This window comes from Mesoplodon mirus (assembly GCF_964341445.2).
Source record: "Mesoplodon mirus genome assembly, chromosome: 1".
In the NCBI taxonomy this organism is placed as follows: domain Eukaryota; kingdom Metazoa; phylum Chordata; class Mammalia; order Artiodactyla; family Ziphiidae; genus Mesoplodon; species Mesoplodon mirus.
Genome location: NC_138976.1, coordinates 2,156,339 through 2,171,232, shown reverse-complemented (window position 1 = coordinate 2,171,232; position 14,894 = coordinate 2,156,339). Strand labels below are relative to the sequence as shown.

The 14,894-nt window shown below is 60.0% G+C and overlaps 1 protein-coding gene across 7 annotated transcripts in view; it reads right to left on the bottom strand.

Annotated features, from left to right (window-relative positions):
* ADAMTS13 (ADAM metallopeptidase with thrombospondin type 1 motif 13) overlaps window positions 1–14,894 on the bottom strand; it is a gene marked incomplete at its 5' end in the record, with an annotated part of 30,234 nt that overhangs the window by 8,434 nt on the left and 6,906 nt on the right. For 6 of the 7 annotated variants that reach the window (XM_082623936.1, XM_082623940.1, XM_082623939.1 and 3 more), the window contains 17 exons: window positions 729–849; window positions 1,479–1,659; window positions 2,539–2,721; window positions 3,088–3,217; window positions 3,298–3,433; window positions 5,677–5,858; window positions 6,832–6,912; window positions 7,406–7,526; window positions 7,877–8,025; window positions 8,527–8,653; window positions 10,835–10,898; window positions 11,011–11,162; window positions 11,407–11,511; window positions 12,264–12,426; window positions 12,983–13,123; window positions 14,479–14,625; window positions 14,746–14,870. In XM_082623936.1, the coding sequence (XP_082480062.1) occupies window positions 729–849; window positions 1,479–1,659; window positions 2,539–2,721; window positions 3,088–3,217; window positions 3,298–3,433; window positions 5,677–5,858; window positions 6,832–6,912; window positions 7,406–7,526; window positions 7,877–8,025; window positions 8,527–8,653; window positions 10,835–10,898; window positions 11,011–11,162; window positions 11,407–11,511; window positions 12,264–12,426; window positions 12,983–13,123; window positions 14,479–14,625; window positions 14,746–14,870 (2,308 nt within the window). The remainder of the gene's footprint in view (window positions 1–728; window positions 850–1,478; window positions 1,660–2,538; window positions 2,722–3,087; window positions 3,218–3,297; window positions 3,434–5,676; window positions 5,859–6,831; window positions 6,913–7,405; window positions 7,527–7,876; window positions 8,026–8,526; window positions 8,654–10,834; window positions 10,899–11,010; window positions 11,163–11,406; window positions 11,512–12,263; window positions 12,427–12,982; window positions 13,124–14,478; window positions 14,626–14,745; window positions 14,871–14,894) is intronic. The other variant, XM_082623938.1, reaches the window with a different exon arrangement.

Below are 14,894 nucleotides of genomic sequence, written 5' to 3'. Positions count from 1 at the left end.
GTGCCTGACTTGGAGAGCTATTTATAAAGATTTTTCAAGGGGAGCTATACAGTGCCTGGTGCATAGTAGGTGCTCAAAAGTGGTAACTGCTCTTATAAATTGAGGGGCGTTATAACAGTTGCTATATGAAAATCTCTTACTGTGTTTATCACCAAGATGTTATTAGGACCGTGTCCTTGCATCTCTCTGCAAAAGTATCCGCAAAAGAAATATCTGGCCTCAATTCTAAACATGCTGGAGTTTACCTGAGCAAGTGATTAGGGTTTTAGTTTGCTTGCTTGCTTATATATGTATGTATGTATGTATGTATGTATGACACACAGCTTGTGGGATTTTAGTTCCCTGACCAGGGATTGAATCCGGGCCATGGCAGTGAAAGTGCTGAGTCCTAAACCCTGGACCGCCAGGGAATTCCCAGGGTTTTAGTTTAAAACACTGTGTATCTTAAAATTAATTTTGTTTCTCTGGGTTGGCCTCCAGGAAGCTCAGAGCTAAGTTTGGGGCCCATCTTAGACCTTAAGAATATGCTCTTCGGTGCCAATATGGCCAGGTTTTATCATCATTTCCTACCTTCCAGCCAGTCAGTGAGCATATTCATGTGGCTGTCCGTACTTGGCCCCAATCTCCTTGCTTATAATGTCACGTTCTTGTGTAGCTGGATTTTTTGTAAGCCGCCTCAAATGCTTTTTTTAGAATTAGCTGACCCTCAGGGGCATTGGGGTCCTCACCTTGACCACAGGAGACGGAGCACGGCCCCGCCAAGGGAGTCCACACGTGTGCAGCATGAGCCTCTGGCCTGGCACTGCCCGCTGGGGATGCAGCCTTCTCTCCTGGAGACTGGGTATCTGGCTGCAGAGGGCAAGCAGCAAGCTGGTGGGTCTGGGCTTCCCATCTCCACACCTCTGGGCACCTGGCCCTCCACTCCCACCTACCCCAGTCTCTTCAGGAGAGAACAGAAGTGGTTACCAGCAACCCAAAGGCCTCCCCTGCCCACTGCTCCTTTCCCGGGAAGCCTGCTCCCTGGCCTCCAGGGGATGCCCTCACCACACGCCCCACCTTGGCCTCTGCGTCAGCATCAGTAGTCAGTGTGGGGCACAACCGCGCTGGGGCTCTGGAGCCAGATTTGCAGGCACACTTGGCCCTGCAGTCCCCACAGCCAGGGGCGGGGCACGGGGATAGGACTGGCTGACACCCTTGTCTGAAAGTAACACAACCCAGCCCGAGCCCGTGGATGCAGGCAGGAGCGTGGCAGCGTCTCTGCGTAGCAGACAACTGACAGTGTTCCATCAGGGTCGGGATTCCTCAGCCTGCTTGCCAGCGAGAAAGGGGCTTCCCAGCAGCTCTGAGATCTGTTTCTAGGGTTGTCCTCTGCCCAGGGCCGCCCGAGGACAGCAGCCCTACACAGGGCAGTCTTCTAGCTCCGGCAGGAGGCCAGTGGTAAACAGTGCTCCCCATTCCCCAGTGCCCAGGATACTCACATGGCCCCAGCCCGGAGGACACGCCACGTCGATACAGGGCTCACGGGCAGGCGGCTTCTCATCTGCAGAGCAGGGCCGAGCAGTTGCTGGCGCCCCCACGCCATCTGCCCCCTGCACACACGTCGTGTTCTGCGCGGCCAGGTCTGTTCCACAGGCCGACGGGCACGCGTCTGGCATCTCCCTGAGGACGCGGCACAAGACAGCCATCAGGCCCTGCCTCTGCTCCCGGGGCAGAGAGGCAGTGAACCTGCTCCCCCATATCCAAGAGCCCAAAGGGGGATCCCCGCCAAAAGGCAGAAGCCAGGGGCCTTTCCCTGCAGCCTGGATGAACGGCTGCTGGCCCTCCACTCGGCACCCAGGGTGCAGTGACACCGGCCCTGACCCTCCTCCTTCCAGAGGCAAAGGTGGGCCTCCAACCAGACACCCTAGCAGGTGCTGGGAAACAGGTGCCAGATGCAGTCGATCACCAGTTCAGGGACAGCAAATGCATCTCCTGTGGCAGCCCTGAGAGGTGGCAGCTGCTTGGAGTGCTGTGTTGAGGAGGATTCTGAGGCACGATTGGCCCCCAGGAGGAAAGAGTGGTGACTGCTACGTCTGCCACAGATGCGGGGCGTGTGGGGGAAGCCGCCCAGAGCCACGTGTGCACCACGAGTGACCTAGGCCACCTCCCGCCCCACTGGACAAAGCTGGGGCCCAGAGAGGGAGGGGACTTGCCCGGGTCACCCAGGCAGTTAGTGGCAAATCAGAATGATAAGCCTCTACCAGCTGGGACACTGTGGAAATGACAATAGCAATGACAAAGTGACATCTGCTGCTTTACATCCGTGGTCTTGCTTGATCCTCGCAGCCCCCCGTGAGCAGAGACTTGGAAGTTCAGAGGCAGAAATGGCCAGTCCAGGGCCTCCAGGATAGGAGGTAATTCCAAGGTCAGCACTCACCCAGGGCGGTGGGACCTGGCCAGAGGCCTCAGGAAAAGGGGACACTCAGAAGGGGCAGGGCTCAGCACAGGGATAAGCCCTGCCAGGGAGACTCTGCCTGGGTCTGCCTGGATCCTGCTTACCTCTGGGGGCAGGGCTGGGAATTGCAGGTCTCCACGGCTGCTGGCTGCTGGGCCAGCGCTCTGCACCGGGAGTGGGGTACCGTCCTCAGGAGGCCGCCCTGGGCCTCCACGCAGCGCACCACCCGCTCCTGCAGGCCCCCTCCGCAGGAGGCACTGCATGGGCCGAAGTCTCCGGCCGCCCAGCTGAGGAGAGGAAGAGAGCATCGGGCCCCTGGCCGGGTCCCCAGGCTGGCTCAGGGGCGGGGGCGGGAGGCCGGCAGGTCTGTCTAGGCGAGTCACTTCCCGGGCCTGGCCTGGGCCCACTGTCCCTTCAGGTACCTGGACACCGCGCAGGTACAGGCAGCCCAGCCCTCCAGCTCTCCAGGTGTCCCCAAGCTGCACCTGAGCCCGTGGACCGCCCGTGGGCGGCTGCCCCAGCCCTGCCCCCAACAGGGACGGCTCTGTCCCTAACCCTGTGCTCCTGCCAAGGGGTGGGCCCCTCCCTGAGCCTCCCAGGCGGGGCGGTCACCCCCCTGGAGCGGTGAGTGCCTGAGCCCCAGGCACACTCACGACGGGGGACAGGGCATGGGGGCACACGACTCGGACCACGCCGCCGGCTGCCGGCTCCCTGCGCACCGGGCAGCCTCCGTCCACTCGTTCGTGGCCTGGTCCCGACAGCTGTGGGTCACCCAGCGCAGCCCTGTGGGGGAGAGGGGGGCTAGACCACCTCCGTGCGGGGAGCAAACCAGGCTTTCAGGCAAGCCCTGCCCCGGGCCTCACCTGCCCCACAGCTCACCGAGCAGGCCCCCCGCACGGGAGCCCATGCCCAGGCCGGCCGGCGCTCGGGCTGGAAGTAGGTGAAGGTGATGTCTGGGCGGGCGAGGCTGCCGTACTCCTCCCCATAGCGCCTGTAAACCTGCAGAGACACACGGAGAGCCGGGGCCTGTCCTGCAGGCGGTCTGAGGGCCACTGTCACGGCCACCTCCTCCGGGAAGCCTTCGATTTTTCATTCCTCCATCCCTATACTCTTCCCCTGAGCAAGCCATCACCTACGTTGACCCCACGCCACGCTTCGAGGACGGCCCGTTGACCAGGACACTGCCCCAGGCTCACAGTGGGGTGGGGGAGGGTGGGCTGGTGGTAGGTGCGGGGATAGAGGTTCGCACAGGGGATTATAGGAGCACGGAGAAGGCGCCGAGGTGGACCAGGGTGGGCACCTGGGGGGAGGCGTGGAGGCGGGTGAAGGGGTGTTCCAGCAGAGGGAAGCCCAGCCCCGGCCTGGGGTGAGACCAGCACAGCTCAGGCTTCTGCAGCAGGAGATGAGGCCCAGGGGTGGGCAGGAAGGGGCTGGATCAGGGGCCCTGTAGCTGTCTGGCAGCTTGGGCTCGAGCCTGAGGACACAGAGACTTAAGGAAGAGTGTCCAGCAGGGAGCCTGGGTCTGTTCGTACTTCAGGAGGGTCACTGGGTCCTGTGAGGGGCCAGTCTGGTGGGCAGAGGCCAGGAGGACGCCCCCAAGGTTCCAGCAGCTACTCCCACGACACCTTATCTGGCCACCCGTCACAGTCCTCTGCTAACATGCGGGTTCTTGGCACACACACACCCCCAGCAGGTCCTGGTTGAGTGTCTCTGAGAGCAGCCCCGGAATCTGTATTTTTTTTATCCTCCCCGCAAAGGATGACAACAGAGCTGCTTGACAGCCAGCCCATGGCACAACGTTCCCAGGGGCGGGGACGTGGGTGACCTGGGCCACGTGCAGAGGTGGGGAAGGGGTTGACTGTTCACTGGGGGGCTCGCTCTGGCCTGGCCTGGACTTCTGGGGGAGCCCCTGCTGCCTCCCCAGCCGTGGGAGCAGAGGGCGGGGCTGCTAGACCAAAGTGAGGGGCCGTCGAGACTTGGGCTCCCCCACAAAGCTTGTCAAGGGCTATTTCAACGTCCACCACTTCCTGTCCACCCTCCAGCACCTTCCTCAGCAAAACACATGCGGCACCACTTGGAGACGAGGTTACGGCGCGCAGGACACATCCAAGCACAGCCGAGGCTCCCAATTCCCTGTGTCCCAAAGAAACAGCAAGAACCAACATCCCCCCAGAGCTGCCCCTGGGCCAGGGCCTGCCGCCCACACTGCCCGCCCGTGACCCCAGGAGGTGGGACTGCCATCTGGTCCCCACTCTGCAGATGAAAATCTGGGGAGCCCAGCATCCCTGCCAGAGGAGAGTGAAGTGTGGGAGGGGGATATTCAGGTTCCGGTTCTGGCCCTCACAGTGCCCGCTCCTTTGCCCCGGAACTTCTGGGTGTCTCATTCCCGCTGTTAGGATGGGGCATCCCAGGCCTTGGGCACTTTGAGATGCGAGTCAGCCTGGCCACCTTCCGTGTGCATGTGTGGGGCACCAGACAGTCTGCCAAGTGCTTGCTGTGCATCGTTTTGAAGAAAAAACAAATGCATCTTCACGTCACGTAGGTCTGCTTAGTCTCATTTTGCAGACGGGGAAACTGAGGCTCAGAAAATTAAGTCTTTTGTCCAAGTTTCTGCAGAGCCAGGATTTGAACTCTGGGCTGAGTCCCTAGCCTGGGCTCTTGACGCCTGGGTCACCCTGCTTCCAGCTCTCAGGCTGCCTCTGCTCCTCCTGCATTAGATGCCCCCGCGGTGGGTCTCTAATCTGGGCACTGGCCCAACCAGCCTACCCCACGGTCTCGTGCCCCCCACCCTCCTTCATCCGGGTCTGATGTAGCCCGACCCCAACTCCGCCCTACACAGACCCCCAGCAGCTCCCCAGACCCCCAGGAGGAAGCCTGAACTCCTCACACGGCCAGCAAGGCCCCTCCAGGTCTGCCTAGCCCTCTAGCCTCCTCGCTTGGAGGGTCCCCTTCCTCCCTCCCTCCTAAGCACCCCTCCTGGGCACGCACTGCTTGCTCAAGACACTCCCCTCCCTGCTCGGCCTACAGCGTCAGCTCATCTCAGACCTCGGCAGCAACCTTCCTGTCCCGGGAAGCCCCCGACCCCTGCACAGGGCTCTCCCTCTGACCCACTCTCAGCACTCCAGAACTCCCGTGGGCTCTGAGCACAGGGACCTCAGGCCCCCCAGCGGCCACTGAGAGAATGAAGAGGTGTGCGTCTGAGCTGACGGACCAGCGGACACCAGGGGGAGGACCCCGGTCACCTGGATCTCCATGTCGTCCTGGGTGGGGCCCTGGATGCGGATCTCCTCCAGGCGGGGCAGCCGGTCCTCAGTCAGGGTCACTTTGTATTGGACGTGGCTATCCTCCAGGAGGGAGGGGTAGGTGGTGCTGGGAGAGATGCTCCCATTCCCGGCCACGACATAGCGCCCACGGATCCTCACTGCTGTTGGGGGAGGGGCCGTCAGCACCACAGAGACCACCCCCACCCCACCGTGGGAGCCGGCACCACCCCCCCTCACAGACAGGTCCTGTTTAAGGAAAGGTGACAACTGGGCCGACGGGGCATGTCTTCCACAGCCACACCTGCCACTCCCGCCCCAGGATCCCCAGCCTTCCCGGGGAGCAGGTCCTCCTGGTATCCCACGCTCTGAACAGGGTGTCTGACCACGGGAGGCTCCCCACGTGGCAACTCTGCACCTCTTCCTGGAACCTGGTGAGCGCCGTGGACCTGCTCCCTCACTAAGTACACTCACACCCCACTCTACAGGGGTCAAGGACCCCAGGGAGAGCACCCGACACCGGATTCAAAGGTCAGGCCAGGGCGCCCCCTGGAAATAAAGACCCACAGCGGCGTTAAGTAAAGAGGTTGGCCTTGCCCAAAGACAGGTCTGACCTGCACCCTGTGTCTGACCTGATCCGGAGCGTCTTTGTTTAGGGTAGGAGCTGGCCACACCAGAAAGACCAAACACATGACTTAGGGCGGTGGCCTTGAGTCACCAAGCCTCAGCCAACCTGAAGACTGAGATGGTCCAGGGGGCGATCAATCCATCCCCCAATTGCATCTGCATAATGAAGCCCCATAGCACCTGGACCCTGAGCTCAGGAGAGCTCGCAGAGCAGGCAGTACACCGTGTGTGTGGTCACTTTTGAGCTGGACACGGAGCCCTCCCTGACGCTGCCCTAGGCGTCTCCTCCTCTGGCTGATTTTACTTTGCATCCTTCCCCTGTAATAAGCTGTAACGGTGAGCGTAACAGCTCTCAGAGTTCTGGGGGTTCTCTCAGCGAATCATCCAACGGACGGCAGCTTGGGGAGCACCCGAACTTGCAGCTGGCATCAGAAGGGACGGCACCTTGGGACCGTGCCCTTGACCTTCACGGTCTGGCTAACTCCTGTGGGCGTCCTCTGGCCAACTCACCCAGGTGCGTGAAGAGAGGCCTGCGGTTGATGATGTATATGCTGGTCAGGTTGGGGGTAACGGTCAGGAACGTGACATACTCTAGGAGGAAGCGGTGGGGGGGAAATGGGTGGTCTCAGGTCACTTAGGTCACAGTCAAAGGGAGATTTCAGCGCCAGAGGGAGGTGGGCCTCAACTCCTCCACTGACTCTGCAAAAGACCTGACCCGTTCTATAAATAGATCAAAGTCAAGGGTTTTCCAAGCGTAAGGTCCCTCCTGCTAAGAGTCCTTGAGCAGGAGAGGAGAGGACCGCCCACCACAGATTTCCCAATGTCCGTATTTTTTCTGCACCACAGGTGAACTGAGCAACCGTTATTGAGGCGCCACAAGCCCAGCAGCGGCCTCATCACCAAAATCTGAGCCTCATGGGGAGGCTGGCAGAGAGGAACGTGGAGGCTGAGGCCGCTAAGAGGGCCCAGGGCTGAGCCAGAGTGCGGGCCCTGCCACCTAGGCAGCCGGCACCCAGGCTCTGGGCTGTGGGGTTTCTTGGAGGCTGGGGGGAACCCGGCCCTTCACCCCCAGGGAGGCCCCTACCTCTGGCTCTTCCGGCCGTGAAAGAGCCGTTCTGCGGACGGCACGTGCTGTTGTCCCCGCCACACACCTGGCACACATCTCGCACCTGCCCGGAGGCCATCCTGCCGTCACAGCCAAATGTCTGAGCAAAGGAGAGTGGCAGGTGAGACCCGGGTGACGTCATGGGACGGTGCTGGCCCACTGACACCCACAGCTCGGAGGTTCACACAACCAAATGGGGCATTTCTGCAGCTTCTGACATCTGTGCAGGAAGCAAGCTGAAATGACTTGTCCAGGGTCACAGCAAGGCTCTTGACTCCAAGCTCGGCCCTGTATCCCAGCATCACCCAGGGCAGACTCTACTGCAGCTTCATGGGGGCAGCACCCCCCAGACCTGACCCCTCGAAGGCCCCTTAGCATCTCGGTTTCTGAAGGGAGAGGCCTCGGGGCCACAGTGGATGGAGGGCACCTCCACTGCCCGGGCACGCCTACCTTGCAGCTGCCCGACACGCACAGGCTCAGGGTCCCATCCTCCTGAGGGCTGCCTGGCACACACCGTGTCCCATCCAGGAAACTGTCCCCACGCCTCACAATGAAGCTCTCCCCAACAGCCCGGCACAGATATCTACACAGAGCGTCCCCTGGGAAAGCAGAAGGACAAGAAACCCGGATGGGAGGGTGGCAGGGAGCAGGGAGGGCAGTGACCCTGTGAAACATGATCCAAGAGGGCCCTCAGCGACCCCCAAGCGTCATCCCGCTTCACTCTTTGCATTTGGGACAAGGTTTCTATTTCCCACCTGTCCTGCCTCCTGCGGCAGTAATCACATCGCGATGTAACAAATGTTACAGAATTACGAGCCAGGGAGCACGCCCGGTGCTCCCCCTGTGTCATCGCACTGACTCCTGCCAGCAATTCTGGCAGCGAGCTACGCCTCTTATCTCCATTTTGCACACGGGGAAACTGAGACTCAGAGATGAGAAGTCGTGGCCTGACCTGCTAGCCAGGGTAGGAGGCATCATGTGTCTCATGCAGGGCCGAAGCCTGTCCTCAACAGCATCAGAGCGATGGTGGGTCTCCCCCAACGACTCTCCCTGCCCTGGGGTCTCAGGCCTGGCTCGCCCCGGCACCCCCCGGGACCCACCTCGACTGTACTGCTCAGCCGTGCCCCAGCGGTAGAAGGAGGTGCTGCCCAGGGAGAGGCGCAGGGGCTCCCCGTTGGTCTGTGCGCACTGCTCCGACATGAACTCCAGCTGGGTCTTCTCGCAGGCCTGGTGGAAGGAGGCAGAGGACGGGCACGGGAGGGGCCAGGGCCCAGGGCCCGGGGCAGGGGGGTCAGGCAGGGAACCCTCGCCCCGGGAGACAGCAAGGCCCCCGGCAGTGCGAGGGCCAAGACGTGGGTTGGAGCCCAGCTCCTGGCTGCACCTCAGTTCCCTGCTCTGTAAAGTGGGGATGTCAAGCCTTCCTCCGCTGATGGGGGCCTACCACCCAGCAACGCAAAGGAAAGCCAGGCAAACAGCACTGCGGGTGGGAGGCCTCAGCTTCAGAAAACGGGGCTGAGTATGTGTATGCGCTATGTCTGCACCTCCAGAGGCAGGTAACTGGAAAAGTCACAGGAGTCAAGAGAAAAGGGCTTCCGCACAAGAACCTCCGCGGGTGGGCGTCCTGGCCTTTTTTGCACTGGAGTCAGAGGAAAAGAATCCGAGTGGCCCTGCCGAGCAGGTGCGGGGACCACGGCCTGGCCCTCCCCCACCACCGGGCAAGGACTCCTTCCTCCTGGTCTGGGGAGGCCTCGGAGTCTGCCTGGAGAAGGCGGGGGCGGGGGGGAGGGAGGGAGGGTCTCACCACGTGCAGATTTTAAGTCAAGGCCAGAGGAATCACTCCACCCCTTCACACCCACTCTGACGGCCATGTGGGAAACACAGGTAAGTGCTGGAGAGGATGTGGAGAAATGGGAACCCTCGCACTTTGCTGGTGGGGAGGCCAAATGGTTCAGCTGCTGTGGGAAATGGCTCAGAGGTTCCTCAAGGACTTGAACGTAGAATTACCACGGGATCTGGCAATTCCGCTTTGAGGCGTACACCCGAAAGAGTGAAGAGCTGGCACTCAAAAAAGTCCACGTACACACATATTCAGAGCAGCACTATTCCCAACAACCAAAGATGGAAACAGCCCCAATGTGCGGACAAGTGGACAATGGATGAACAGATGAGAGAAATGTGGTCCATCCATGCAGTGGAATACTATTCAGCCATAAAAAGGAGTGAAGCTCTGGGTGGGAGGGAGGTCCAAGAGGGAGGGGATATATGTACACGTACAGTTGATTCACTTTGCTGTACAGCAGAAACTAACACAACATTGTAAAGCAACCATACCCCAACAAAAAAATAAGAAAATATAAGAAGAAAAGAATAGGGACTTCCCTGGTGGTGCAGTGGTTAAGAATCCACCTGCCAGTGCAGGGGACACGGGTTCGAGCCCTGGTCCGGGAAGATCCCACATGCCGTGGAGCAACTAAGCCCGTGCACCATGACTACTGAGTCTGTGCTCTAGAGCCTTCGAGCCACAACTACTGAAGCCCACGTGCCACAACTACTGAAGCCCGTGTGCCTAGAGCCCGTGCTCTGCAACAAGAGAAGCCACCGCAATGAGAAGCCCATGCACCGTGGCGAAGAGTAGCCCCCGCTCGCCGTCACTAGAGAAAGCCCGCGCGTAGCAACAAAGACCCAACGCAACCAAAAATAAATAAATAAAATAAATAAATTTATAAAAAATAAATAAAAAAGAAGAATAAACCATAAAAAAAAGAAAAGAAAAAGGAGTGAAGTTCTGATACGTGGTACACGGCTGAACCTTGAAAACAACACGGTGAGTGAAAGAAGCCAGACGCAAAAAGTTACATATTGTATGATTCCAATTATGTGAAATGTCCAGCGCAGGTAAATCCACAGAGATAGAAAGTAGACTGGTGGTTGGCAGGGGCTGGGGAGAGGGGGTATGGGAGTGACTGCTTAATGGGCCTGGGGTTTTACTTTGGGGTGATGGAAATGGTTTGGAACTAGATGGAGGTGGTGGTTGCATGATATTGTGAATGTACTACATGCTACTGAACTACACAATTTCAAATGGTTGATTTTATGCTAGGTGAAATTCACCTGAACTTATAACTAAAAGAATCGCCCATGCTCTCGTGGTAGTGGACTTGGCTGCCAGGGAGGAGCGTTGTTCTCAGTGCAGAAACGGGCAGCCCTGCAGGGCAGTGGCATCCAGGGAGGGAGGGGGACACTTCAGGGTGAATGCACAGTGGTCCCAAGGCAGGTATTAATAGTACCACCTTCACTCTCAAAACGCCCTATGTGAACCACAAATTACAGCCGCCCTGGCCCTTGGGCTCCTCCGGACCCAGTGCTGCCAACGGCACCCCCTCACCCTGCCTGGGGAAGCAGGCCTACCTGGCTGTTGCACATCTTGGCCTGGAGGTCAGCACCTACGCACGCATGCCCCCCAAAGGCAGGTCTGAAAATGCCCACGAGACATGGGTGAGAGGTGAGGTGACCCCCAGCCCCCCACCAGGGCATGTGGAGCAGCCACCTCCCTGACCCACAAAACAGTGCCCTCCATGCGGCACCTGGGGTTGTTGCACTGCCGTCTCCTGGTGACCACACCTCCTCCGCAGGAGCGGGAGCAAGGACTGGCCGGACCCCAGCTAGACCAGTGCCCATGCACCGCCCCCACAGGGGCCAGCTCTGCCAGGGAGCGGCAGTGCCCCTTGGAGCACCACTGCAAGAGAAGGATGGAACCACGTTCTACACCCAGGGCATCCCACACTCACAGGTGCCCACACCCAGGGCATCCCACACCCACAGGACCCCACACCCAGGGCATCCCACACCCACAGGACCCCACACCCAGGGCATCCCACACCAACAGGTGCCCACACCCAGGGCATCCCACACCCACAGGTACACCCCACACACACACACGCACACACACGCTCACACGCTCCTTCAGTCCCCGCTCTGACCTTCCCCACGCCACACTCTGTCCCATCCAGGACAGGAACAAGGAGGCGGCTACAGCTGCTCTGGTCCAGGGGGTCTGTGTGGCAGGAGAGAGCCTGGCACATGTCCTAAGAGGGGAGACAGATGGCCAGCTGAGGGGCCACCAGGGCCTGCGGGGTCAGTGTCCAGCCATCACTGTCCCTCCCAGACCACAGGACACGGTGACACAGCCAGCTCCCTGGGCAGTGGTGGGTGGAGAGGACTCCTCCACCAGGAACAGGGACAGTGACCAGGGCCCACAAAAATGTTCTCATCTCTTTTAAAATCAGAAGATGATCTTTTAGATCAGAGAGAATATGCTAATATATAACATTAATACTGTATTTATAACAACACACGTAAAATTCTATATTTCATGAAAACACTAAAATATAATTCCTAATGTTTTACAAGGGGGAGGGGGCTCACCAAGGCGAAAGTGCCTGCAAGTCCTGTGCGCTCCTGGGAAGGGGGTCTGCCTTTGGGGTGCCTGCCCCCTTCAGCCCCCCTCCCACCCCGGCTGTAGGGTTCAGCTCGGAGGTCACTGCCTCTGGGAAGCCCTCCAGCTCCCGTTGGGTGGGAAGCCCTCGGTAACTGCCTAGGTAGGATCAAGGTCCACGGGCTCGGGGGCCCTATCAGGACCGGCTCTACCTAAATTGTGGGGTGGGGCCTCGTCAAGAGGAAAATGTGGGCACCCTTGTTCAAAAATTGAGAATTTCGGGCGGCACCTGACAGTCTGGGCCAGTGGGGTGTCACAGTGCGCAGGGGGCAGGAGCTGGCAGAGGGAGGCCCAGATGCGGTCGGGCGGGGGGGCGGGCGCTTCACCCACTGCTGGACTCACTAGGTGTTCCCTGCGGAAGGTGCAGGCGACCGCCGTCGGGCCGAAGGCGACGCGGCACTGCTCGTCGGCGCCGTAGTACAGGCCGGGGTGCGCCTGGGAAGGGCGCCCCGAGGGCTGGGCCTGCGGCCCCGGCGGGTCCCACACGCAGCGCGCCCGTCCTGCGCTGCGACAAGGCCGCGGCTCAGGCCCGGGGCGGACACCAGGTGGGCGCGGGAAGCGGGGGCGTTTAAAGCGGCGGGTTCGGGCGGGCGAGGATGGGAGTTCTCAGCCCTCGTGCCCCACCAAGAGCTGACGCTGGGCTAGGACACGGCTCGAGCCTAGGGGAGGGGAGGGGATGGAGGGGCAGATGCAGGGGGCGGGGAGGTTGGAGAAGTGGGTCTGCGAAGGGATGGAAGTGGACAGCGGAGAACTGAGCGGCGGGCACAGGAGCGGGACGCGATGGAAAGGAGGGAGGTGGCGCGTGGGCCGGATGGGCGTGGCCAGGGGGATGGGCTGGCGGGGGCGGGGCGGGGGCAGAGATGGAGGGGTGGACGCCCGGAGGAGGGGAGGGCTGGAGGGGTGGGCAGAGGCGGGATGTAGGAGTGCCTCCTGAGAGCCCGTGGAGAGGTGGGCACAGGGTTGAGGGCAGATGGACGGGTGGGTCTGGGGACCGGAAGGAGGGGGGCTCGCGAAGCGGAGATGGGGGCGTAGGGAGGGGCGGTGCTGGGGGGTGCAGCTACCTGAGCAGGCTCAGCAGCTGCCGGCGGCTGCAGGGGGACCACGCCGGGCCCCCGCGGGCGGGCGCGGCGCCGTCGGAAGCCATCACGTGGCCGCTGGGCCCGCAGCCGCTGCCCGGCGCGCCATCGTGCTCCAGGCCGAAGCTGCGGAGGCGGCGGCGCTGAGGCCGGCGGTGGCCAGGGTCCCCCCACCCCCGCAGGGGTCGCCCCGGCCCCGCCACCAGCTAACCCGGCGGTGGGCCGCGTCTCGCCGGCGCCCAGCCTCAGTTTCCCGCCCGAGGGAGCGCTGGGCCGGCCCGGTGGCTCCCGCCTCTTTTGGCTAATACATATAAAAAGGCTTGAAAAATGTGCAGGCCAAACTCATCCACGGTGTCTTGAGCGTGGGAGGCCATGGCTCGAGGGCATTTGGGGCCCTGCTGCTGACGGCTTTCTTGACCTGGGGGTGGCTCGGTGTGTAAAAGCACCGACTGAATGTGTCCTGGTGAAGTGAAAAGGTGGGACCTCTGGCCAACGTTTCTGCTCCCAGTGGAAGGCAATGGTTTTCAATTCCTTTTTTTCCTCCAAACAAGGTGGATGGCGGAATTGTGATGGGGGGTGGGTCAGATGGGTGAGAGGTCAGACGGAGGTGCAGAGCTGAGAGCGAAGGTGCGCAGCCGTGGGCTGCCGTGGGGATAGGAGCCCCAGCCTTGTCCGTGGAGGGGGGTGTGGGAACCCCTCAGCACTCTCGGGGAGGGGGGGGGGCCGAAAGGCCTGCGGGTGGGAGGGGGGCTGGTGGGCAAGGAAGTTAGACACCCACCTTTCACTTTAGGAGTCTCTACTCTGAATTTTTACAGCAAGCAGGTATATACTTTCATAATTAAAAGGCTAAAAATCAAAAAGGAAAGAAACCCTCCACTCCGGGTGAATAATACATAGGAGCACAGATTTGCCCGCAGAATGTATAGCAGTCGTATCAGGAAAAGTCTGGAAACAACCTAAATATCTAACACGAGGGGATGAATTAAGTAAATTATGGTGTGTACAAAAAACCCAATATATGTTGTAAGAGAATGTTTGGGAGAAATGTTTGGGATATATTTTTACATAAAAAAAGCAGTTAACCAATATACAGCATAATCCCAAATTTACAAATAAAATATTGTGTGTGTGTGTGTGTGTATAGAAAAGATGGATGTTTTCTCTGAGTGGTGGGATTTGGGATCATTTTTGCAGCCTGCTTTTTGTTTACCTAATTTCCTACAAAAATTAGTTTTTAGCTCCTAAGTTTGTTTGGCTTGTATTTTGAAAAAAAAAAATTTTCTTTTAATCCTTCGGTAATGAAGAAATATCAGATTTTCCCAGCCCTTGCCCCCGCCCACCCTCCCTAGTCCATTGGGGTCAAGAGTACAGGCTCCTCCAGCTGGCTCTTCTAGGGACCACTGCCAGCCATGCCCTCCCCTCCTGGGGGCCCAGGTCACGTCCTTGTCCGGAGCTTGGGGACAGGGGTTGGGGCCTCTTACCTGTGCCCAATCTCATGGGCGATGGTGACCCCCAGATCGAAGCCGGTATCCTCAGTGATAAGGCAGCTCCAGGAGGGGGAGCAGACGCCACCCAGCTGGGTGACCCCCCGAACCTGCCGGTTCCCATCAGGCAATTCCAGGTCAAACCTCAGGAAGAGAGAACAGATAGCTGGGCAGTGCTGAGGTCCCTGCCCACCGCCGGGCTCCCTTTGCAGAGAGTGGGAGCAGCTCCTCGGCAGGCTGGCAGCCAGTGGGGAGCTCGGCTACCTGGTGATGTAGAGGACCAGGTCAGCATGGCTGGGATCCGCGTCATCCTCAGGGTTGACCGTCCTGCTCCACTCACAGACGCTCAGCAGTGATGCGGTGATGTTGGCTGTGATATTCGGAGCGTCCTGAGGGACAAGTAACAGAGCACA